The sequence below is a fragment of the Orbicella faveolata genome, unplaced genomic scaffold (genome assembly GCF_042242905.1).
Source record: "Orbicella faveolata isolate gen_17 unplaced genomic scaffold, um_ofav_v1 contig_15, whole genome shotgun sequence".
NCBI classification, from domain to species: domain Eukaryota; kingdom Metazoa; phylum Cnidaria; class Anthozoa; order Scleractinia; family Merulinidae; genus Orbicella; species Orbicella faveolata.
In genome coordinates this window covers 11,501,701-11,528,068 of record NW_028301542.1, presented here as the reverse complement: position 1 = coordinate 11,528,068, position 26,368 = coordinate 11,501,701, and the positions used below count along the sequence as shown (strand labels likewise).

The window sequence follows — 26,368 nt, the reverse complement described above, 5'->3', positions numbered from 1 at the left end:
GTTACACGAGTCCATGTTGTGATGTGGAAGTTTTCGTGTACGAATAAAACTTGAGTTCCAGTTGCTGTCTCTGATGTTTTAATCCACCGACGAACTTGGCCACGCTCGGAACAGGCACGATGAGTCCATTACGGATTATGTCCTACGCGCCGAGACTGCAGCTGCATCGCTGAAATCCGCCGGAGAGCCAGTCAGTGATAGTCTTTTGGTAGCCATGGTGCTGAAAGGTCTTCCTGCGGAATACAAAACTTTTTCAGCCATTGTTTCGCAGCGCGACGAGAAGGACGACAAGATGAAGTTCCACGAGTTTAAGACCGCACTCAGGAGTTACGAGGAGACGGAGAAATCCTGCACTCCATCACAAACTGATGGAGACATCGTTCTGAACTGTAAACAGAAAACTCCTCCGGCAAACAGCTCCATAACATGTTATTCCTGTGGTCAACCTGGACCTAAGTCGTCAGCATGTCGTTCCAAAGACAAGAAGGAGAAAGGACACCGATGGTGCAGCCACTACAAGTCGAAGACGTACAACACAGACGTATGTCCTAAGAAAGACTCTATTAATACTGTTAGTGACAGTCAGTGTGATGAGAAGGATGCTTCATTTGCATTCAAAGTAACTGTGGACAATTTTAATTCCACTAGAGAAACTCTTTATTAGTTGATACTGGAGCTACCGCTCACATTCTCAATGACAAATCCAAGTTTCTAAAATTCTGGCACCAAATTGTAGGGCACTGCAACATGAATGACGTGTTCAAACTAGAGAGTGTAGTCGAAGGGATGAAAATAACAACAAAAGGTAAGCCTGAATGTGACACTTGTGTGCAAGGAAAAATGTCACAACATCAAAACAGAAAGCCAGATCGTCGGGCTGCTCCCCTCCAGTTGGTCCATAGTGACCTAGCAGGCCCTATTACCCAAGAATCAAAGGGAGGTCACAAGTATGCAATGGTATTTGTTGATGACTATTCAGGTGCTTTGGGAGTATAATATTTCCTTAAGAACAAGAGTGATGCCACTAGGGCAACTGAGCAGTTCTTAGCTGATACTTCACCCTATGGCAAAGTGAAACGATTACGATCTGATAATGGGGGTGAAGACCTTAATGAAGAGTTCAGATCCCTCATGTTAAAGAATCAAATTAAACATGAGCAATCAGCCCCCTATTCACCCCATCAGAATGGAACAGCCGAGAGAGCCTGGAGGTCCCTCTTTGATATGGCTAGATGTTTGTTAATTGGAGCAGAGTTGCCTAAACAGTTGTGGACTTATGCAGTCCTTACGTCAGCACATATACGCAACAGATGCTACAACCATAGAACAGGTAAAACTCCTTATGAGTGTTTGACAGGTATCAAACCCAATTTGTCCAACATGCATGTATTTGGTACAGCGTGTTATGCATATGTACAGAACAAAACAAATTGGATGCTCGAACTGAGAAAGGTATTTTTGTGGGCTATGACATGTCCAGCCCTCCATTTCTTGTGTATTACCCACATCAAAATACTATCAAGAAAATCCCATGTGTCAAGTTCACTGAGAGGCTTGACCATGTTGATGAAAGTGTTGAACTGTTGCCTGATTCTGCTAAACCAGAACCTGAAAAGCCAATACATGAAAATGAGGTCGCCAATGTAAGGCGTTATCCTGTCAGAGATCGTGTCAGACCAAAATCCCTTGATGATTAGGTAACTGGGAAGGATCTCGATGATGCAGTTGATGATGCTGCAAACTGTACAATTGATTTTTGCTTCAGAATAACCAACGATCCCTAGTCGTACCAAGATGCAATCTCATCCACAGATTCCAGTAACTGGAAGGATGCCATGGATGAAGAGTTTAATGCACTATGGGAGAATGAAATATTTGAGCTCACGTCTCTACCAGAAGGTCGAACCTCAGTGGAGGAAAGTGGGTCTATATAATAAAACCAGGTCCGAATGGGGAAGAAAAGTACAAGGCACGTTTTGTTGCCAAGGGTTACTCCCAAGTCCCCGGAGTAGATTATTACGAGACTTTTTGACCAACTGCCCGTATAACCTCAGTTCGCATGTTAATGCAGTTAGCTCTTTAAAAGGGTATGGTAGTACATCAGATGGACGTTAAAACAGCCTATTTGAATGCCCCCATCGACTGTGAGTTATACATGGAACAACCCGAAGGTTACGACAGAAAAGGTCCCAATGGGGAGAAACTTGTGTGTAAATTGAGAAGGTCATTGTATGGTCTAAAGCAAAGTGGTCGTAACTGGAACAACATGTTACATGGGCATTTTGCTCAGGATGGTTCTGTGCAATCTCTAGCTGATCCATGCGTGTATTTCAAGACCACTGAAAGTGGTCATGTTGTTGCAATTGCGTGGGTTGATGACATTATTATTGCAGGTAGCAACACAGATGTACTGAAAGAGGCAAAAGAGTCCTGATAGTGAGATTCAAAATGAAAGACCTAGGGGTGCTTTCCTGGTTTTTGGGTATTCAGTTCAAGTGCAAAGGTGATTGTCTTGAAATGAGCCAAAATCAGTATGTGGAGAAAATTTTGTCGAAATTCAGAATGTCAGATTGTAAGCCAAAAGCAGTCACATGTGAACCAGGTAAAAACAAAGCCAGTGAAACTTATGAAAGTGATCATGAAAACAAATTTGTATCGTGAAATTGTTGGAAGTTTAATCTATCTCATGACTTGCACTAGACCTGATTTGTGTTATGCTGTAACATATTTATCCCAGCATTTGTCAAAACGAAAGAAGTCACATTTTGGGATGGCTAAGCAAGTGCTAAGGTATTTAAAGGGAACTCCAAACAGGTGCTTGAAGTTTGTTAAGACAAGTCAACCAAAACTAGTGGGATACAGTGATTCAGACTGGGCTATGTCTAATGATAGGCGCAGTATTAGTGGTTATGCATTCAAGTTATGTAATGAAAGTTCACTGATCTCATGGACAAGCACAAAGCAAACAATTGTAGCATTGTCTACATGAAGCTGAGTATGTGGCATTAGCCACGGCTACTCAAGAAGCTAAGTTTCTTAGACAACTTTCGAGTGACCTAATGTGTCTCCCTTGTAAGAGTGTTTGTATGTACATAGATAACCAGGGAGAAATTGCATTAGCTAATAATCCTATACATCACCAAAGATCAAAACACAGTGATGTGAAATATAACTATGTAAGACTCGAAATCCAGAATGGAGTTCTTGAGTTGGCCTACATACCAACAGACAATAATGTTGCAGATGTATTCACCAAGCCTGTAGCCAGAGTTAAACTTGATAGATTAGTGGGTTAACTTGATGTAGTAAACCCCGAGTTGTGTTTGAGTGGGGATGTTAAGAAACTCAACTGTAAACTCAAACTGCACTTTCTTCTATACCACGATTTAACTCGCGATTTATGAAAGACTCACTTAGATATAAGGGATCTGTCCTTTGGAACATAGTTTTATACCACGAACAACATAAAAGTTTTTCAAGCTTTTTCGACCTTAGAAAGCAGGTTGTAAATAGAGCCTATTTTAAAGATTTTAACTTTAACGCCCTGTCGGCTTCGACAACCCGCCACAGACATAGTGACTTTATATACAATTAGTTTTAGTTAGTTTATTGTAATCATATAGTAGATTAACTTAGTAATAGTCCTAGTTAGCAATTAATTAAATAATTAATTTTATTGTAAATCTAGGAATTGTAATCTAAACATTTTAATCGTAATTTTAAATTTTGTAGCAAAGTTAAATTTAAATACACGACCCCACAAGCTTTTAGCTTTAATTATTATCGTGTTTAAATAAAGTTTATCTATCTATCTATCTACTGCAAACTCAACTGTAAACCGGAAGTGTTTTATGTAGACCAGAAGTAGTTGTAAGCTCAACACCAGGTTGAGGCTATGCATTGCACCATAACCAGTTGTTACACGAGTCCATGTTGTGATGTAGAAGTTTTCGTCGTGTACGAATAAAACTTGAGTTGCAGTTGCTGTCTCTGATGTTTTAATCCACCGAAGAACGTGGCCACGCTCGCAACATTCACATTATTTTAGATTGCAATTGGATCATTTCCCTAATGATCTGGTAAATTAGTCTTACGTTAAATTGTGTCACCTTTCTAAGCCATATAATACGTTCTTTTATAGTTTATATAATATGTAGAGAATCTATCATTATTAGTTATCATAGCTATAGCATTGTGTGCTTCTCTTATATTAATATTTTATACTCATATATAAATTTAATTATTTCAGACTTCCCTAATAGCGTTTTTTTTCTCTTTTTTTCTCTTTCTTTTTATGTGTGAATTTGTGCTATCTTACTGACCTGTAATTTATTTTCATTTAACGCTGATGTCAACTGGCTGCCTAGCTCCGCTAGCCCCTATGGTTATTCCTGCTAGCCAGTACTCTAATGTTATTATCTATACTGTCTGTAATTAGTTATAAGGCAAGAGAGAGTGCAAATGAAGGAATGTTGTGGACTTACGAGGCGCAGCCAAGTGATGACGCGTATCGTTGTCGATAAGAGTACAGACCACGCTAAACCACTTTTTGGAGTTGTTCTTTTTTTTTACCGTAATATCAATGTCAAAGAAAATTTTTTTTTTTCAGAGTGCGAGCTGAAATAGGCATTGCGTGACACATTGACGCGAGCAGCGTTGTCTAGACTCTTATCGACAACGGCAAATTAGCTAATCAGCGAGATTAGTAGCAATTGTGGTAAAAAAAAATAATCGATATGTCAACGACCAATATCGATTTTTTTCAGGATATGCCAATTTGTCACTCACTCAGCTGAAAACAAATCGATATGGCAACGACCAATATCAATTTTCCGACGTATCGACTGCCATGACGTAATACGTTGAAATATTCTTTGAGTTTCCTTCGTTCCGACGGGATTGGTACTCGTTGCACGAGTCATTGCTCAGTAGTGTAAAGCTGTTTGGAAGACTACATGTGCGATCATAGTTAACTATGGTGTGACTATGTGTGTAAAGAATGAATGTGAAGATTCTTCGACTCATCGAGACATTTGCTTGTCGATCCGCCAAGCTCACAAGGGGTTAATAAATTCCAGCTGGCTGGCAGTGCCACAACTTATCAATCCATAATATCCGTAACCATTGATTTAGCATTGACAGCTAAATCAATGGTTTCAGTGAAAGGAATATTAATTTTGTAAAAAGACAAGTAACATCATATGAGACCAAAAACATTTCACTGAAATCTAAATCTTGAATTTCCCTAACAAAAGAGAAAGTATCTGTAGCACAAAACTCTGACGAGATCTGAGGCTCAAGTAAACGACAAAGATACTTTGCTTAGTTGTAGTTATAAGTGCCTATGGAGGAGACAATAGGTCTAAAAGGAGGAACAGTTAATCTACAGCTAGAATACTTGAATTTATGTAATTTAGGTAAACCATATAACCTAGCTGGTTGAGAACTTTGTAACTGACTTTCCCTCGGCAATGTTAAATCTTAAATTAAGAGTCAGGTCACTCTACAAATCACCCATTACATTATTGTTGACTACCTTATCAAGCACTACAACGCCATTACCTTTATCAGTCTTAGAACAATGATGTCTTTGTTCTTTATGAGTTTCTTCAGTATTTTACGTTTCTTAACGTCATTTAGCGAAGGCTAGCGTGAACAGAGTTGACATAAGTGGTTGCCAAATGCTGGATTTCACTTCTTACTTCATTGGCTTTGCTCCGTTGGCGGCATTACGAATGCAATATGACCCATGGCGTATAGAGTGTGTTCAGGTGACGTCATCAAATTCTCAAATCGAAAACTAAAGAGCCTCTAAGGGTCAGTTTATCCTCATCAGGCATAAGAGGTACTGAATTTATATCTGCTTACAACTTTCCAGCTAAATAGTGTCCTTCGTTTGGAAACCAGCGCATTTTGAATTTCGGAGTTATGGCGGTGCGTGAGATAAAACTAACATCGCGTTTGTCGAAAAATATACACTTATCTCGTGATTTTTAGCCATTTTAGGAGTTAAAGTATTAGGAAAAGTGCTTGTGTAACTGTTTTTTGGTTCGGTTCAGATAATCAGTAGTCTAGATAACCAAAGTAAGTTCCAGATGTTGACGCTATTCTCCGGCCGCCATATTGAAGTAGCAAGGAGGTCCTCCAACATGGCGGTTCCATACTTGTAGGCTCTATAATTTTGCGCGGAACATTTCGACGAATAACTCAACTTTGGGACAACGCACATACCTTAAACTTGGAGAACTGTCCTCTTTATTTGTCGTCTATAATATGAAAATTTCTTGACATTATCCTCTGAATGGTTTTTGATTTTATTTTTTATTGCGTGACAATGAACACACTCTATATACACAGTGTGATATTATCGATCATAGACCTAACAAATAATTTTTGTGAGTTACACCTGTTCGCTTATTCGCTGAAAATGGGCTTTAGAGGTTGCTTTTTAATCACTCATTGTCATCTTTAGATTTTTCTGGGTGACTGAAACCTGTCACTTCAATGTTTTAAGCCTGTTATTTGTTGTCATACTTAATTTAAACGCAAAAGAGTTGCCTGAACTGAGGGCTCGGACATTAACAAAATAAAGTTCTAAAAACAGTCTGTCACAAATAGCTACAAATGCTTGAGTCTCCAAGGTCTGCATCTCAGTTCCCGTAACACAAAAATAGTGTCTTGAATTTGTACAGCGTGGTTTAAACTCGTATTTCCAAAATCAACAGCACCAAATTTAACGTCGGTTTTGTACCTGTCTTTCGAAGCCAAAATTGATTAACCCGCCAGTTGCCTGAACCATATCTATCTACCTATCTATTTTCACAGGAATCTTACATTACGAGCGCAAAGAATGGTTACACAGGAATGTCTGATTCACCCTATTTCTGAGTGTCTACCTGACTTTAGTCGAGTTGTCCGTAGCAGAGGGGTTACAAGGCAGGTAGGATTACCCAGGGCAGTCCTGCCTGCCTTGTAAACGTGTCCATGATAAAAAAAAAAAATAATAAAATAATAATAATGAAAAAAAAATTAAGAATGAAAAACTGTGGGAGTGCTACTGGTAACCCTATTAAGCAGAAAGGTTAGTGGTTACCATACCTAATTAGATTGATTCCTCCTTTCCGTACTGCACTTAAAGACGTTCGCGCTAATTGTTTCTCTGCATCCTTACTGCGCACGCAAATTCACACGCCACGTCATGCATCGAGCGCGCACTACGTAATACTAAAATGAACAATGTTAGGACAGACGGCCATTGCTAAAGCTTTGCCTGGGTTTAACGATCTTTTACGTTCGATGACCCCTATTTTTCTTTTGATGGATCATTTTCTCTACCGATTTTTTACGTTTAGCGAAAAAATGATGAAAATCTATCGACTAGAAGTTTGAATTGTTTTGCAAAATACATCATCGAATTCCGCTCTTTTTAGCTCTTCGTTTATCTGTGCGGCGGTTTCAAATGCCTCTTGAAAGGTTAAGTTTTGTGAAAACGTTGGTAACATTTGGAATAATTTAAGTAACAGACCCACTTCTACAAAATATGGCTGAGATCGTTAGCCTCCGTTGATTCACCCTCGATATGTTTAACTATAAACCCGTGTAGACCATGCTGAAGTACATGCGCCAATTTTTCAAAATCAGAGTAGTTTTCCACATGCTTTATCTCTGATACGAAGTCGGTCACCCCCAATTTTGTTTGCATTTCTGACACAAGTAACTCATTATCTGCCTGCAGTAAGAATTAAAAAATTAGAAAATTTTCGCGCGAACGTCCTTAAGTCTTATGTGCGCCTTACCACTCATTTTACTTCTACTTTTTGTAAGGTGATAAACGCTGCTCAATCCTTTCGGGCAATGGCAAAGGAAAAAAAAAAACCGAGTGTCGTCTCGCTTCTTTGGGATTTCAAATACGTATTTATACATTGAATATACACGAAATGTTACTCACGATTGATTTTCCGATGTGAAGTTTGACCTGCTGTCTTTGTTGCTTGTTTCCACTGACTATATACACCTCGCCGTTTTTACGGATCACTTTTGCACCTGTCTTAGTGCTAATATTCCGGAGATTATCTCCTCCTGTACCTATCACTAAACCTTTGTACTCAGTTGGAATCTCCACTAATTCACAGGGGGAAAGTGTTGTAGTTCTCCATCTCTGAATTTCTTGCTATAGGGGAGAAAAAAAACGAACTTTCAAATCTATCTTTTAGCAAAACAAGTGCACATTGGCGCTATCTTCTTCAATGTTGACAATGTTGTTTACACCTTCACTGAGGAGCAAACAGGGCTAAAACTATGTGTATATAATGTTGGGCAATTTGAAACCATGGTGAGCCGGGGGTGGGGGATCGGGGAAACGTTAAATGGTACAGTCGGCGAAAACTGCGTGAATGTGGACATGTTGGTTCTTGTAAGATTGTGGCAAAGTCTTTTGGTAGTTCGTCTTTTGACTTGTACAGTTAAGAACTTCGTTTCAGAAATGTGTCAAAAAAGACAGTAATGGTCGATTCTTTAAAAGGAGGTAAGGAAAAAAGTCTGCATACGAGCCAAGTAGCCCATCAGACGGGAGCTTATCCCGGTTTTTGTAGCATGAAGCGACTAGGAGTATTTCTACTCTCCCCTGGATGAGATTCAGTCCATGGGTGGAGAGAAGCGCTGTGAGAGTAAAGTGTTGCTCAAGAACACAACGCAATGTCCCCCGACCAGGGCTCGAACCCTTACCGCTCAATCTGGAGACGAGCGCACTAACCATGAGGTCACCACGCCTGTCGGGAATCATGCTAGTCAGTTGTGTTCATCAAAACGAATATCCAGTCCAGGATGATAAATACAACTACCAGGATTCCCTAAAGGTGCATCAATAGAGGAAACTGGCTATTAGAGGTCATGATGGATTCATTTCATGTTGGGTTTATTTACAATTTCCTTTCCAGACAACTTACCACTTTTTCTAAAATAAGACTCTTAGCACATGCTCGCTGGTCTGCATTACCGCTGACTGTAAAGCCTTCGTCTTTCTTCTCCGAACTGATCCTTGCTCCTGATTTCTTCATTATTCCTTTTATGAAAATCCCGCTCTTTCCAATCACATGACCTTTCAACTCACTCAAAACCTCGACAAATTCACTCTCCATTGGCTCCGTATTTTGACTCTTGAGCTGGCTGTAAGATGATCTGTAAAACATAAAGATAATGATCTTGCTATCAGGGCATCATTTTTCGAACTCAAACATTCACTGCTAATCAATCCAGTATAATATGCTGCTATTTTGCTCCCGAATGGGAGGTTGAGAAATTAGGAAGAAAGAAGGTCGAGCTCACTGACAGGTATTTATCAATTAGTTTAACCAGTTCATTGACTGAGAGAATTTCTTAAGTAGCTCTTCGTTTTACGATGAGTGCTGTTGACGTCTGAGATCTTCTGGGCTTTAAAAAGGTCTGTTTTGCGTCTTCATCCGATGTGTTGATTGCTTGGGCTGAACTTAAATTTGCCAAAGTTTCTTCGTTTTATTTACCTTTTTTGACATCAAGTGTGTTGCCTATTCCATTTAGCACAGAAATTACCCAAAGTTTTGTTTGTAACCTCACAGGAAATACGGCAACCTTGTAACCTTCTCACAGCATAATTATGCTCACAGAAAATACGGTCTGGATGCTGGTCTACATGGAAGAATCTACACCTACAGTGTATCCAATGCTAATCATATCAGTAAATTTGGTAGTTTCCAGTCCGCAAAGATACCGCCATGCAGTAAAAACTAAGCACTTAATGACTGGCCCCAAGGGAAACAGTCATAAGTGTTTTGTTATAACTCCCGACTCACAAATAGAAAAAAAAAAATGATTAGCTTGATGCCCTTACATATGGTGGCTGAGCCCGCAGAACGAGTGGCAGTCATGACCGAGCTGTCCTACCGAAACGACAAGATAATCATGAGTCTTTGCAGCTAACAAAAAACAAAGACAATACTAAAGTCGCTTTGCCTTCTTCTAATGCTAACTCGAGAATTCTAGGTTTGATTTGACGAGAAACAGCATATTTTGTTGTGAATGACACGACTAGTTCCCAACTGGCGACAGCGATCGAAGAGCGAGTTGCCGATCGCGGGCGACCCATTTGTGGCGCCAAATTAAAAGCTTGGAGACACAAAGCGTTCAATTTTACTTTTCGTTAATCTGATATGTTTTGGCAATTATACGTCCCTTTTCTTAAATATAGTGAAGGTCGTCTCTAGTGAGAAACGTAGCTCGACTTCAATTGCTTGCTCATTAGCATGCAATTGACGTCTGACATAACGTGAGAGTCGAAAGTTCAAGTTGTTGTTTCCCTAGGAGGTTAGTGAGTTTTGTTCGCCCTAGGGAGTTAGTGAGTTTTGACCCATGACACGTGACACGTTCTCATCCAATCGGAAAACGTATTTGAGTTGGGATGTATAACAAATAATTTTCATGGAATGCATAAATATAAAAGGCGACATTTTTGTACCGTTATTTTTTATTGACCTTGTCGGTTGAAATGTTAGACTATAAAATGTTTAAGCAAGCAACCGTAGACTGAAAGGAATGGCTTTTTTAGTATGCAAGGGATGGCAAGATGAATAGAGTAGATGTTGGTGTTTGTCTGTAGGTTTGGTGTAGAGGTCAGTAGATATACTACCGTCGTTAGTCAGAGACACTAACGTCAAGGAGAGTATGTTAGTAGAAGAGTGTGAACTAGTGAATTTAATGGTGGAGTGAATGTTAAGACAATCGATGAAAATTTTTAGGTTATCCAGACCTTCGGTCCAGGCGCCTGTTTCTCGAAGGTCCCGAAAAGTTTTCGCACCGGAAAACCGTAGCAAAATCTCAAACCATTTGATTACAGAACTGTTTTATTCGCATATTCTTAATACGATCAGATGTTGTCATCAAACAAGAAGTTTCAGGCTATTCACTTCCCCGTTTTTAGATACCGATTAACTAAAAATGGCTTTTCGGGCCTGAAAAGTTTCCGGGGCTTTCGAGAAACGGGCCCCAGGTCATAAAAATATCGTCGATATATCGTAGCCAAGTGTGGGGTTGAAATGGGGCATTTTCCAAAGCGTTGGCTTCGAAATAACCCAGAAAAAGGTTAGCATAAGAGGGAGCCATTTTAGTACCCATGGCGGAGCCATGGATTTGAAGATCGTGGTTTTAATTAAAAGAGATATTATCCATGGCGGGAATGATGCGAATGAGGTCACAGAGTGTGCCAGTAGGAATGGTATTATGACAGGAAGTACGTAAAGATGCTCACAAGCATTAATGCCTTCATTATGTGGGATATTAGTCAGTATAATGATAAAACATCAAGTGTAACTAGTAAGTAATTAGCGGGTAAATTACTGATGGTAAGGAGTTTGTTAAACGTTGGGCCTATGCTAAAAGAACGTATGGCGATGGTAATTTGGGTTTCTGATGCTCGGCTAACGGAGGCAACTCATGGCTTACCGAGCGCAGTGTAATGGTCTGTAATGCCCAGAGGTTTTTGTGATATCCAGAATAATCAAGGTCGAGGTAGGGGTTATCAGCCGAAGCCGAAGGCTGAGGTTTTTAAGCAATCTGAGTGCGCTAAGGAAGCGGCGAAGCCGTGATAACGAGCGCCAAAGCCGCGGTAATTAATAACGAGCGGCGAAGGCGCGAGAAGCCTGGGAGAGAGACAACTGAGAAACCGCCTGCACGGATCACCGGCATTTTTTGTTAGTCCAGTGCGCTGGCGTACGGGCCATTGCCATTCTGCTAGCTTTGCCAGTAATTTTGCTCGCTTTGTAACGGGGAAATTTAAATCACGTAGTACTAGAAGTACAACAAAATCATGACGAAAATCATGAAGTACAACAAAAGCATTGTTGCTACTTTCAGGTCCACTCAATAACAAAAAAGAAAAAAAAAAACAAAAAGAAAACGTTTACTTACCCTCTCATCATCAGACTGTGTAATACTTATAAATCATAGATGCATATGTCTCAAGATTTTTCGTAACAAATTATATCGGCAAGTTCGAACCCTTTAATGAGACAAGTCATGTACATGGGAGATAATTAGCCAATCCTTCAGCAGGTACCTGTACACTGTACAAGTACTTAAAAATTTCAGTAAACCACAATTCCGGTGGAATATTAATTATTAGGAATATTAATGACAACACAAGGTAAATGTACAATGCTTATCAAACACCGGACATAAAAAAATGTTCTATTCTATTTCGCTTCGCTCAGCCGAATAGAAAACATTTCTATTATAATAGAAAACATTTCTATTATAATAGAAAACATTTCTATAAGTAGAGCCGCCAGCAATGATCGAGTTTATTTGCAAGAATCTGAGACACGCTGAATACAGGTTACAATGTCACACGCTATTTTAAAAAACCATATAAACAATAAGGAAAAAACAGCCTCGAGTTAACTGGTTGGCATCAAGTGGTGTGATGTTCACAAGGAGTGGTATATAAAGGCCTGATTATCCCAATGGGAACTAATACAATAAATAAGAAATACATTTTTTAACCAAACAACACACTGCATCAAACAGAACCTGACAGAACACCACACTTCACAGATCATACCTGTTGTGAGTTGTGGAGAAGACAATGAAAGTGGAAATGATGACCGCGAAGGCCAGTCTGGTGAAACATTCACTCACGACGATGATGACGATGATGGCGATGATGGCGATAATGAAGACGTCGTCGAAGAAGATTCTTACAACCGTCAAGTACATGTCAAGGAGATTCAGGAGAAAGCGATATCTCGCTTCCCTGCACGCTGCAGAACTAAGTCATGCAAATTGAAGCTCCAAGGACGATCAAGCCAAGCCTTTCAAAAGAGGCTTTGCGAAAATGGCTCCCGTAACATACGGCTAAAATCAAAAGCCACTCAAAAACAAAAAATAGGCTCGCAAAGCGTGCATGTGGCTGCTGCTTAACAGTTTATGCTTAATGCAATCAGAGCAAAGAAATGATTACTTAAAGAAGTGAACGTAACGATTTATTTAACATGGTTATTTGGACAAAATTAGCATTCATTATCAGGAAATTAAATTTCTAACATGATGTTTCTTGAGTAGTTCTGAGGGAAGACTGTGTACCGCAGTGGAATGATCCAGTTGTGTGTATGATGTTGAGACTGAATCCAATGTTCTTCGAACTGAACATGCACAACTTAATCACATACATGTGTATGAAACTCTTTTAGCTCTTCTTGTGATCTACGTGTAATAAATAGAGCCTATTGGTTATTAACTGTAACAATTTTTGAATGCAAATTGCCATGCAGCATACCAGGGAATGCACAGCTCCTAGCACAATGGTGCATAGCTATAGAAAGGTCCCCAATCCTAGATGTTTGTGATTGATATAGATGCCATTTGATGAATAATCAATTGTTTGAAAATCAAGCTATCTGGATCTTTGTGTTACACATCAGACAACTATTGTATAAAGTTGATTTATAATTAGTATATACCATTTGGCATGACTGAGGCAACAACTTTACTAGATGATTCTTGGTGTCCTGTTTCAATACTAATTGTGATCACATCCAGTTGCTTTACTTTGACAGTACTGTGTTTACTGGTACATGTCTACATTGTATGTGGTGAGATATGTCTTATAACTAAACCTATACATACTAATGCCTTGAATGATTTTCTTATCTGTAAATTTACCATGTGTTAAGTGTTTCATCTGCAACGTCTTAATCAATCTTCATCAGCCTTTTCCCCCTAACATTGATTCTGTCACAATCACCTTTTTGTAGGATAGCCATTACTGATATAGCCTGGAAGCCACACATTTGTTGAAGTTGAGAAATGTTAAAGGGCATCTGTGAAAAGGAATTGTCATGTTACTAATTAACAGCATGTGATGTTATTCAAGATATTGTTGTAACCACTTGTGTACACCTCCTCGCATGCTCTTCGTCTACCTATGTGTTCTTGGACATTATCAATATTTACTAATATTCTCTTATCTTGCATTTTTTTGAGGCTTGGATGCTTTTCTTCTATTATTTCAGCTTTGTGAACAAAGTTTTGCACTTGGAATTCAAAGTAGGAGCTTCCAGTGCTAGTGCTCTCACGTCAATAATTTTGTGGATAAAGACACAAATATGGATGTTCATCAGTTTCCCTGTGAACATAGTTAGTGGAGGGGACTGGTTGTGAAACCCGGCAAACTTCAAAGGGCCGGCCTTTTTTTTCGCGTTTGAGGTTGAATTGCACCATCACGTGGCATTGACCGTGCACACGCCAAACGTTCATTCCCAAACAATATGGCGGACACGAAGGATTTGTTTATCATTGGAGACGATTTTGACGCTATTTTAGGTATTTTTGAAGAAGAAGAAGAGCTTGATGAACAGTTTAGAGAAGCTGCAGATGAAGTAAGTATTAGATTCTTTCTTAGCCACCCAGAATTTAGCGAAAAGCGCTGCGCTTTGACGTTCATCTTCTTCCAGCTCGATTGAGTATCATCGGGACGCCCTCCACTAACTATGCTGTGAACGGAGATCTTGGGGGAAATAAAAATAGAATTGATTAAGGATATAGTATCAAAGGAATGCTTAAGTGATGATGAAATGGGATCTGATGTGATGTGATGTATGATGTACTATTGAATACTGTAATGTATACTGACTCAACTCAATCACTGGATGGTTGGGCATTCGAGGAAGCTAGAAAATAATATCAAGAAATTTGGCTGCCGAGATTGATTACTGTATGTATAAACCACTGAGTACCAGTGGCAAAACATTCTTAAATTGCTCACAAAAGCAGTGCTCAGTTGTATCATTTGGGTCATATATTTACATCAGTAAGTTATTGGACGTTGTAGTGTGCAATATCCCCCTGGACATTTTCAAGTGTTCAGTACTCTGTTGGGCAAAAAATGTGTAATAAGATTTTTATCATCGAACAACCCTTTTTCACCCATTTTACCAACATAATTTTCAAGTGAGAGTCAATGAAATTGCTGATAAAAATTTACAGAAGAACAGAATTGCAGGGATTTGAAGTATACGTAGTATCAGTCTTGCCTGTGGTGAAGAGCAATGCTTCCTTTCCCTAGAATTTTCATTTGCAACTTCTTTATTTTGTAAAAAAAGTTTGTCTTACCATCGCAGTTCTGATTTGCACGTACCTCTATCACTGTAATGTACTTGCTTACATTCTGGCCTTCGTACCAAGGAATATTCCAGGATATGCTAGTTCTTCAGAGTATTAATTTATCTCTAAACGTAATCAACAGGCTATTACTGATGCTATTTTGAAAAGCAGTTGAGGTAGGTCACCATGCCCAAGATGGTCTGGAGCTCTCTCATGTTTGATGGGGTCTTCATATTGCAAATTGCCTCAAGTTCCATTCTCAGGCAGAACGTGTCCAAAGGGGGTGTTGAATGTGCATAGCAAGCTTGATTCGTGGTCCAAAGTTACATGCCAATAACTTATTTTGGTATTGATGACGGAGAAGAACTTCTTTCCATGTAGCTGCGGCAGGAGCTCATCAATGGTACGAGTGTAATAAAACTCTCGACATATATTCTTGTTAACGTCTTTAGGGTCGAGGCAAAGTCTGACCTTCTTTTTGCCTTGTGGGGTTTCTTTGATGTTACATACAATCGAGTTTACCCTGTCGGTTGGTTCGTTCACGGCAGTGATGATGTCATCTGCGATCATTTTGTCAACTTCCTCCTTGTATAAGGGTAATATGTGTACTGGAACAGTGCACGGTGGGTGAATGACTGGAACAGGTGGAAGGTGGTACTTCTCTCCCGGGAAACAAACTAACTTGTCGAAGCAATCCTGGTACTCTTCCAAGACAGTTGGCTTGGATAGCTGGCCATGGTGTGCTTGGGCTACTTGGTTGGGGTAATGGTACTAACTTCATCTAAATTTGCTGATATTATTCCCAGGTCTTGCGACTGTCGGCAACCCAGCATGGATGGGCTTCCTGGGGCTTCCACGATGTTGAATTTGATGTTGGCTGACTTGTCCTTAAAGGAGACCAATATTTTCCATCTCAGAGCCTCCATATCCTCTTAAAACATTGCTGCAGGGAGATCTGTGATAGTGATTACGCAGGCATCCGCTCCAGTATCTACTTTCAGGCTCATGTCATGGTGTTCATTGATCTTGACCTTGGCGAAGTTGTCTGGATGGCTGTCAAGGGCATTTAGTTATATTTCTTGGGTTTGCTGGCCCTTTGTTGAGGTGAGGGTTCCAAGGAACACAGTGATGGGCTCAGTGTCACTTGTTTCTTCTTCTGATTCTTCTTCATAAGTGTACACATCATAATCGTCATCAAAGCTTAAGGAGTACTCATCTACATGTACTAGGTAGATGTCTTGGCCCTGGTACTCGGGACTGCTCACGATCTGGTGAACCTTTTGAAGGCGTTGCTGCATGACACTCTTGGGTAATGGCCAGTCTTGCCACTGTGCTTGCATTTGGAATTTTTTGGCGCGGCAACTTGCTGATCTGTCGTGGGCGTTTCCGCACCTGAAGCATCCTTTTGACTTGAACTGAAGTCGACGAGGTTTTCTTCCGGTTGAATCTTTTTTATTTTGGCGCCGTACGGAGTTTGATGTTTGGAGCTCTGTCTCGGTGGGGGTTTTTGGGTCGAGTATGCGGATTCTCCTTGAACTGTATGAAGATCAGATTTCTTGTCACCTTTGGAAATTATCTTCATTTGTGTTTTAGAGCTTTTCTCAACTTTTGCGAGGTCGTAGGCTTGTTTGAAGTTTAGCCCGTTGCCAAGTGCTACCGCGTCTTTGCGTACTTTATCAGACGCCATGCCGAAGACCAGTGTATCTCGGAGGGCATTTTCTTTGGCCGCGGGATCGTATCCGCCATCTTCAACAATAGTCGCACTTCGGTGATGAATTCCTCCAGTGGTCTATCGCCCTGCTTTAGGCATCGAAGTTGGTATCTGGCGAGGATTTGATTACTTTGGGGGTTTGTATAAGCCTCTAGCGCTTCCATACCTGGAGCGATCTTCAGGTTGTCGCCGTCGTTAGCCCACGTGCTCGTGTTGTACATGTAGATTCCGAGGCCTTTATCGCCAATCCATAACAACAGCAATCTCGCCTTTTTCGCCTCGTCGACTATGTCGAGCGGCCCCGCGAAGATAAGTTCGCATTTCTGTTTGAAGAGTTTAAGAGTGTGTCCGTGTAAGAACCGACCACTCAAATTTTGGCAGAAAATGGATTGTCCTCATTTTTTCTACATTAGTCAAACAACATATGCAATGAACGAAAATGGCCTTTATTTCGCAAGATTCGCTTTCTTTATTTTTCTGACCAATTTTTTTTATAGGCAAGTTGAAAACCACACAAAACCGGAAATTGACACCCCAAATTTTGGTGGTTATGCGATGCTTGATAAAAACTCGCATGTTTAATAAAACGACCTAACTTTTTCAGAATTACTAGATAATTCTTTATCTTTCCACAGAACAAAAAATGAATTTATTTGCCGCCAAATAAAAGTGTTTATGACTCCTACCCACTTTTATTAATTATTAAATGTAACTATCACAGTTTAACAACTAAGGTAAGCTAGGGAGGAATGGCAGTGAGCAGGGTTCAACCGGAGGGGGATGGAGTGTAATTTGTGCAACGTAACAAAAGGATTGAGTAATAGTCACGAGAATATCTGATGACCTAACTAACAATAGATTGATTATTTGGCAATAGTCACGAGTTGAGACGGAAAAGTACATAGCCTCGTTTCCATTGAGACCTATAAGATGATGCGTGTTCCTCGAGTTCGTCCTCTTTGTCTCCAGACCTAACACTCTGCGAGTTCAACCCTCCTCCTCCCTTCCTCCACCTCGTATATTTTTTATTTCTTTGTATTGGGTATTTTATTGTGGGCCTGCCGTTTTTCTCGTGCCCTCACCTTTGCTAGAGCTTTACGAACGAAATAATCGTTCCTAATTAGTTTTATTTGACTATGTATAATTTAATCAATAAAGCGGCCACCTCGTGTGGCCAAAATTTATCCCAACACTGGATCTGGATTACATTTTTGGGGGGCGCTCTTTGCAAACAAAGCTCGGCTGTTGACCAAATAATTGACTATAGTTTTTTCATTAAGTTGTATTTAATTGCATCTGGGAAAGGAGACATAAAAAAAACTACTCGTTTATCTTAATCACAAGCAAAGTTATGATTTTTTCCCGAACCCTCTTAAAAACGTCTTTGGCATTTTTGCCAACATAGCCTCCAAACAAACAGATTTGTTTTCAAAAGTGGGACCTTTACATGAATGACGACTGTTATCAGTGTAATGTACTAAGGCTAAGCTACAAATATCTGCATTAAAAGTTGTGGGCACTCGTAGTTTTGAAGCGCAAAAAATTCGAGTAAGTAGCCGAAAATTCAACATTTTATGTAGAAATGACAAATCTCGTGACTGAACTGAAATGTGTATTAATTTTTGTCAGCGAATTTCTTTATATTACCTAATTAGATTTATTGAGTTTTTACGTTTGGAGAACTCGATGCGACTTATTTTAAACCAAAAATCGGGAAATCATCGGAACGCCTTGCTTTTGATTTCTAGGACTGACAACTCGTCACCTTGGCGATCACGCATCACGCACCACGCACCACATGTTCTTGGTTGAAGCAAACAGTAATTTTTAAATTACCATTTGAATACTGAAAAAAATCTTGTTTTCTCTTGATATCAAAGCGACATTTTAAAAAGTACATTTTTTTCTTTTCATTTTCCTCGTTTGCTTTTTTTTTTTCCTACTATTTTCCTCATTAAAGCGATGCCTTTGCGAGGGCCGGTCTATTCACGGTTACCGAATCGCAGATAGAGATAATGTCTATTTGTCCAAGACATAGGCATTCTTTAGGTAAGTTTTGGCGACCACCAAGATCATGTCATTACTCTGATCACAAAGGAAAATCTACTGCCATAGGAGGAAGGGATGTCATCGGTTTAAGGCTGTCAAGGGAAATCCACAGTTTATTTGGTGAAAACGCAGCAGTAGGATCTCGAAAGTACAATACAGTTTCATTACTATAACTGCTCTTAAAAAGAGAATCCAACCAGTGGAAGCTTCACCACCCTTTCCGTTCCCCTTCCAGGCAATAATGTTAAATAATTGCTTATTTGGTACCGCGGATTATTTCAGGGGCAAGGGGTACTTCAATGTGAACAGCTCTGGGATGCTCGGGGAGTAAATCTCCCTTTAACGTTTTCAGGAGGAAAGGCCACTCATTTTAGCCGTTAAGGTTTCTTTTAGGGCTGTCTGTATTCAAAGAAATGCTGTCAAGTTTATTTTAGAGTGGTACCCTTCGGCGGTCAAATGAAGCTCTAGATGTTCTTACGATGAGGGATACCATGACCTTGCAAAGTAAAAAAGATGCAAACAGATTGAGAATTTGAAACCAGGCCATTTTTCTAACTTTTATAAATTCTAAAACATTGAGTAGTTAGATTAGAGTTTTTCTCGGCGTATCTCACTTTCTAGATTTCCTTTGAATCCCTGCTTGATCACTACGGACAGGTCACATGCTTGATGTTGCAATTGATTATTGTCAACTCTCACTTTACACTCGGAATACAAACTCATCAATCCTGAGAAGTATTATTCGCTGAAATTGTTGTTTTCCCTCATATATTGACTCTTGAGCTCACCCAATGAATATCCGTTTCATGCGAATCGAGTTAAAAAAACATCTTTGATTTTTTTTTTACCTTGCTGCATCAGGCAGGCAAGTAAATCTTAAGTGGTATAAAAATAAACATTGTGAATATAAACTTCGAAAGCATGGGAACAAGAATCAAAGACCTTGGTCAGCAGTAAATAATATCATCAAGTGATAATTAATAGTAAGTTGTCGTTGTTATTATTATTATTATTATTGTTTATTATATTTATTTATATTATTGTTGTTATTATTTATTATTCAATTATTATCACTGCGCAAGGGATTTCAATCTCTATTTATAGATGTGCACACTCCAGTGTTAAGAATGGCTTTGATGTTTTGCTCAGTTGTAACTTTTTTGAAAGAAAAGCTTGACAATTCGGGATGTTACCTTTGTTCTCATCTCATCCTCTCACCTCCCAGCCTTAGAGAGTGCACAGGCATTGAGATCGTCCGATATGATTTCAGTGGTCCACAGGCTGGAAAGGACATCTGTGACAGACGAATTGTCACAGTGCAGGGCCATGCGTGTCGTGACATAAATGAAGCCCACGACATCAAAAGTGCTAGTGATATCCTATGGTGGGTTAAAGGGTGCCAGGCATCAATTATTTTGTTAAGACTCAAGAGTCAGGCCAGACCATGAAGCACACAATGCCTGGGATCCTGTCTCTAAAATGTTTTAGCTTCAAGTCCGGAAGACTTATGCGTAGAACAGCCCTTAATTGTACTGCAAGAGAGACGGCTTCTTTTAGATCCAGGAGTTTGAAAAAATGTCAGCTCCAACAACCTCAGTCTAGGCATTAGTTAATAGAAGGGGATTATTACAAAACTCAACAAAGTTCTCTGTTGTATGTTTTTGTTCTCTTTTTTGGCCTTGACCGTGCACAAAACACAATAGAACCAATAGAAACGTTTTGGTTACGTAATTTATTTATAGTGTATGAGCACAAAGAAAAAAGATTGCGCACCGTCGTGGACCTTCCGACACAAATCTTGACATCTCTGTTTGCTCCTTTGATGTTTGCTGGGCTTTATAACCATTCCCTTCTATTGGCTATGGTCTAGGACCACGCAATCTAATGAAGAAGAGTCCCAAGTTGTCAAAGCTACGAGAGGCTTTGTGGGAGGCGCGGTGGCCTCATGGTTAGGGCGCTCGTCTCTGCCAGATTGAGTGGTCCGGGCTCGAGCCCTGGCTGGGGGCACTGTGTTGTGTTTTTGGCCAAGACACTTTACTCTCACGGTGCCTCTCTCCACCCAGGTGTATAAATGGGTACCGGTGAATCTAATGCTAGGGGGTAACCCTGCGATGGACTAGCATCCCATCCAGGGGGGAGTAGAAGTACTCCTAGTCGCTTCATACCACTGAAACCAGGATAAGCTCCGACCTGATGAGCCACTAGGCTTGCATGCAGACTTTACCTACCTCTATTAACTATGGTCTAGGACTTCACAATCTATTTAAGAAGAGTTCCAAGTTGTCAAAGCTACGAGAGTGTATTCCTCCCACCCTGGGGAGGGATTCACAAAAACATACCAGTCTTTTGCAGTCTGCAGAGACACGTGTATGCGGGTAAACACTTAACGAGGTTAGAGAGAGAAACGGCATGGACAGCGTCAAGATAAAATGGGTTAAAATCCCAAATGTCCTTTTGTGATTATGATCCACACGAGAAATCTCAAAGGGATGGCTCTGAAAACACCATGAAGAGGAACTGAACGCTTTTCTGAGAAAGTGAACACGTATGCGAAAAGAACATTCCTGGAAGATGAGGGGACAGGATGAAAATGTAGTGGATGAGTGCAGTAAGATAAGACTCTGCAAGACAGTAGTGGCAGGAAAATGTCCAGCAAAGAAGAGTAGCTTGCTGCAGACCAAATAGCCCAGTACTCTAGCATGTTGTCTGTGATGTACAGAAGTGGCTGACTAGCCATACACCAGGCTGATAAGGGTCTGTCTCAAAATGAAGCAGAATAGATCTTGACCAGGCTTGCAATACGAAGACAGTACTACTTGACAGCTACTTTACCATCCACCATGTAGAATATGTAATACAGTCTTGTGACCAGAAAAAAAAAACATTACTTATTTCACAGCGCTATGGAGCTATGCATGTCCACAGGAGGTTACTGAGCAGAAAAGAAAACAGTAGCCGAGAGCCACCCAAGCTTCTTGAGTGCCTAGAAAAATTCAAAAAGTTCAACCAGGGCCAAACCTTGCTAAACCTAAGGCACTGGTGCCGTGTATGTTGTCATGTCTGCTCACTTGGACCCTAGGTTTCAGATAATCTCAGCTACCAGATCTTCTCAAGGCTCAATTTTTCCTCAGAATTTTTTTTCACACATCTTCTTACTCGCAGACATGCAATTATTTACAGTGTTTTGTGCTAACATCTTTGAGGTATAAATTTTATCTGCGGTTAACTCAGTATAGGAACTTTGAGAAGAAAAACGCATTTTCATAAAAGCTAGCTAAAGCTTACCTTACAGTTCAACTGATTGTACACGTGTTTACCAGGACTCACTTGCATGCCTGATGCAGCAAAAATCAATATTTTGGAGGTTTTGTGATCTCGGAATGAGGGCAAACAATAATTTTAGCAAAGAATACTTCTCAGGATCGACGAGTTTGTATGCCGAGTGTAAAGGAAGAGTTGACAATAATCAATTGCAAGATAAAGTATTTGACCTGTGATGATTAAGCAGGGTTTCAAGAGTAATCTAAAAAGCAAGATATGCCGAGAAAAACTCTCATCCAACTATTCAGTGTTTTAGAATTTAAACATCATGGCCGTTCATTCCCATATTTAGATTGTATGAATAGAATTGAGGTGTTTTGCACTGTCATTTAACCCTTGGACGTACAAGCTACATGTAATTCGTATTCCCACCGTGGCACAAGGGGAAAGTGGATGGAACCCCCTTGGGTTTTTGTTCACTTAAGGCACAGTGAACTAAACTTACATTGATTAGATAGCACTGAACTTGTGCTACAAAATGATGACATATTCGTTGGTTGTGACGTCACATAATATCAAATGACGTCATTTGACCTACCATCTTGGATCCACCATCTTGGATTTTCCTTTTTTTTCTTTAAAAGCCAAGAAATAACTGAAATTGATAGAAAATCAAGCCAGAATACATATGAAATGTACAAATTGGTGAATTTCTGAAACTTCATGAAGAAAACTGGAAAAAATACAGAATTGTGTCAAAAAAGTTGACTTTTGGCCAAACCCACATGAAACTAGCAGTTGCTAAGGAAATGTAAATCAAAGGCTCCTTCGAGCTACCTCATGGTATGTGGTAATTATTTTATGAAGTGCTGTCCTTTGCCTCTTTTGGAACTAAGAAGTGTTCTATTTGTAAGGTGTTTTAGTTGAAAAGTGCATCATGTTAATAAGCAGCCATTAGTTGAGCATGTTTATAGAAATAAGGTCTTCATCTAATATAAATAACATTTTGACAGGAAACATAATCCTTCAGTGTCTTTTTCTCTGTCTGGATTATGAACATCAGCAGTGCAAATATTGTTTTGACGATTTGTGACAATTTCATTAGTTTGCACATCAGCACTGAATGTGTTAGGGTTTTGAACAAAACTCACCCCACTCTTCATGGGTGCTTGATTGTGAAGTTATGCCATCTACCCATGAATTTTGCACTTTTATGCCTTCAGTTTTAAATAATTCACTAGTGTCTACAAGATATTTGGCTGCATCTAATACTTTCTTAGGTCTGACATTCTGAAACTGATAGTGATGCTAGTAACCAAGTCGCCTTTTAAGTTTTATTGGAATGGTCTGTGATTCACCTATTGGCCCTGGGAGACAATGAACAGTTGAATTTACATCACTTGGCATATTGACAATGTTTCCATGAATAGACAATTGACCACCCCTAGGTAGTTCACGGATTTGCATAAAAGGTCAGTACGAGGTGATATTAGTCGCTCTTCTGGTGATGTGAAATTCAATACATTAGGCTTATAAGGAAAACCAATCTTATTGGCTTTAGAACAGCTGGGTAACCTGCCTTGCTTTAGACCTTTTTTGATTGCAAGTTAGACAACTGCTTTTTTAGACTTTTTTTAGACTTTTTTTTTTTTGCAAGTCATGGAGATCCATTCAGTGTCATTGACACTTTTAAAACCAGTAAGACAGGACTCAACAGTGTCTAGTGAACATGCCCTATATTTGTTTGGATCACATTTCACTACAGGGCACTTGGACCACATTATTGGTCACAACAAGTGCATACATATTCTGGGCCACATGCAAATTTTTGGTAAAACAAATTTATCATAGAAATTGCATCGCATTTGTTTTCCTGTGGCTGAAACTCATGACTGCTGCATGTTAGTTGCGGTACACTTGCCAGAGCCTCAGCCTTTTGTCTTTTTCTTACCGACTGTTTGGTTATTTGCCTTATGTGCTGCGGGTTCTCTGCTTTTCGTTTTCTGAGGGAGCACTGCTCAGTTTCTCTGACATGTTCTGGGTTCAATTTTCTTCTTTTAGCAGCCTGGTGTTTCTTGTTCCTAGATGTTTTGCTATTAATGTTGCAGCCTTGTACTCGTGTTTGATTCTCATTTATTCTAAAGTTATCATCAGCTCTTCTGTCTTTCTTGTATTCTCTCATGTATTTTCTTCTGTAAGCCTTACGTTTTTCACCGTCATCAACTCGTTTGTTTTCTTCTGCATTTTTTGTTTGTTTGCTGTTGTTTCTTATCTCCATTGTTCTGTTTTCTACTATGGAAACATAATGGAATTCATCTAGGTGTCCAGTGTAAATGTTTAGGGCATTTGTAACATTCACTGGTTCAACAACAGTAACTGGAGAAAAAGTTGGATTTGATTCAGCAATATGAATTGATAAATAAAGACAATTGGCAACAGCTTGAATTATGATAGCATCAGCCCATGTTCCTTGACATGACATTCTTTCCAAATAACCTTGCCAAGAATGCTCAGTTTTACTTTCTATAAATTGTTCAGGTGGTTCACTAAATACTGAATGCCAACACTGCACACATAGAAATGACTATTAGGATTTTCATAGAGTCGATGTGATAGAGCCTTAAAAAAGCAATCACCACCTCCTCCAACATCAAGTGCAGTTCTGCCTAGCTGAAACAATCTGAATTTTAATAAACAGACAGAATTTGTGGGTGATATAAAAGGTACTGATTTGCAACACTCATTTGCTGGACCAGGATTTGACACCAAATCTCTACTCAATGATATGATTCTGCTCAAAAAATGATACGTTTTCATTTGGAGCTGCCTTAATTTTCTGAAAATATTACCTTCAGCTATCATACAAAACACAGGCAAGTTTTTATGCTTTGGAGTCCTTGTTCAAAAAATACACAAGCTTAAACTTTGTCCAATGAAATACTTCTTGGAGAAAATCATGAATTTTGAATTCTATATCGTTCTACGAAATGACAACGATGGTATCCACACAACATAGCCTTCAGCTTGGGGGATTTCATGACATTAATTTCTTTCTGTATAATTTCACCGACATTTTTTTTTTTTTGGCCATTAGAAAGTCTGGTAACATTTTGTAAGAAATTCTGGAGGGTTCTCTTTCACTCGTCATTCTAAACTGAGGATGGGAGATAATGGTGTTTGGACTCCATATTTATTCTTCGAGCACATGTTTCTACAACCCCAATAGGGGGGTACAACAATTCATGCAACGTCACATCCGGGTTACAAGGCAATACAAAACGACTTATCTAGAATGTTCGGCTTGTCACGCAATGTCACGTCAGATCTCTAGTACAAAACGGCTAGTCTAGAAAGTTCAGCTTTCAACAAATGGTAGCTCTAGAATTCCGTACATTCACATTTTTATCTGCATTTCTGTACTGACAATTACTTGACAACTGAACTGGTATTTTATTTTGATTTTCAAACTGCTCGGGTATTGTAGGATTACCTTCGATAATCATTTGCTCCCGACCTTGGTGTAGGTATTCAGGTAACAGATCATCTGTTTGGCATTTGTTTGTTGTTTGATATTTTGTATTTGTTATGGTATTTGTTATTTGGCGTATATTGTTTGGCATTAGCGTTTGTTTGGCAGTTGTGTTCAATCTCCATAGCTTATCACAGTGGTGGCATTTAAGTCCCAGCGAGAGTGGAACTTGACGAAAGCTTCATCGATGTCCTTTGTCATGTGTCATTTTCCGAACAGCTTCCTTGCGAATTGCGAAATATTAAAAGCGCATTTAACTTTAAATCATACGTTCTGCGAGTATTTTTAGAAAATTCAAATGCAATACAGTTGAAGGAGGGCAGCTTACCTTTTTCCTCAGACCATAAAGCATTCATTCCGAATAGTTCGTTTTGTGCATTCTATTCCTCGTCGTCCAAATGTATCTTAGAGACATCGCAACTTTTAAGACTTTAAACCCATTTATTTCCACTCGAGCTTTCTTGAGCACATTTCCTGTTCCTTTGTGAGGTCTTCAAACGTGTATTTTGATCAAAGATGGAACGAAAGGAAGGAAAACTCGCCTTGACAATTTTTGCGTCGGGCTCGACACAACAGACGCCATTTTGTAAACATGTACTACCGCCTTTGTCCCACCCCCTCCCCCCACATATATGAACATAAAACAATGACGCGACTTTGTGGACAAAACCAAACCTAGTATGGGAAAC

General features: G+C 39.6%; 1 protein-coding gene and 1 pseudogene across 7 annotated transcripts in view; both read right to left on the bottom strand.

Annotated features, from left to right (window-relative positions):
- Positions 1-26,368, bottom strand: part of LOC110060719 (uncharacterized) — a 50,670-nt gene that overhangs the window by 20,902 nt on the left and 3,400 nt on the right. The window contains exons 1-5 of one of the 7 annotated variants that reach the window (XM_089288433.1): positions 26,008-26,282; positions 22,749-22,805; positions 13,690-13,847; positions 8,946-9,177; positions 7,949-8,170 (exon numbers count right to left, since the gene is read on the bottom strand). In XM_089288433.1, the coding sequence (XP_089144559.1) occupies positions 7,949-8,170; positions 8,946-9,137 (414 nt within the window). In that variant the 5' untranslated portion in view covers positions 9,138-9,177; positions 13,690-13,847; positions 22,749-22,805; positions 26,008-26,282. Of the gene's footprint in view, positions 1-7,948; positions 8,171-8,945; positions 9,178-13,689; positions 13,848-22,748; positions 22,806-26,007; positions 26,283-26,368 lie in introns of those variants that run through there. The other 6 variants (XM_089288431.1, XM_089288434.1, XM_020767513.2 and 3 more) reach the window with 6 other exon arrangements.
- LOC149113533 (uncharacterized) lies at positions 23,199-25,340 on the bottom strand (annotated as a pseudogene).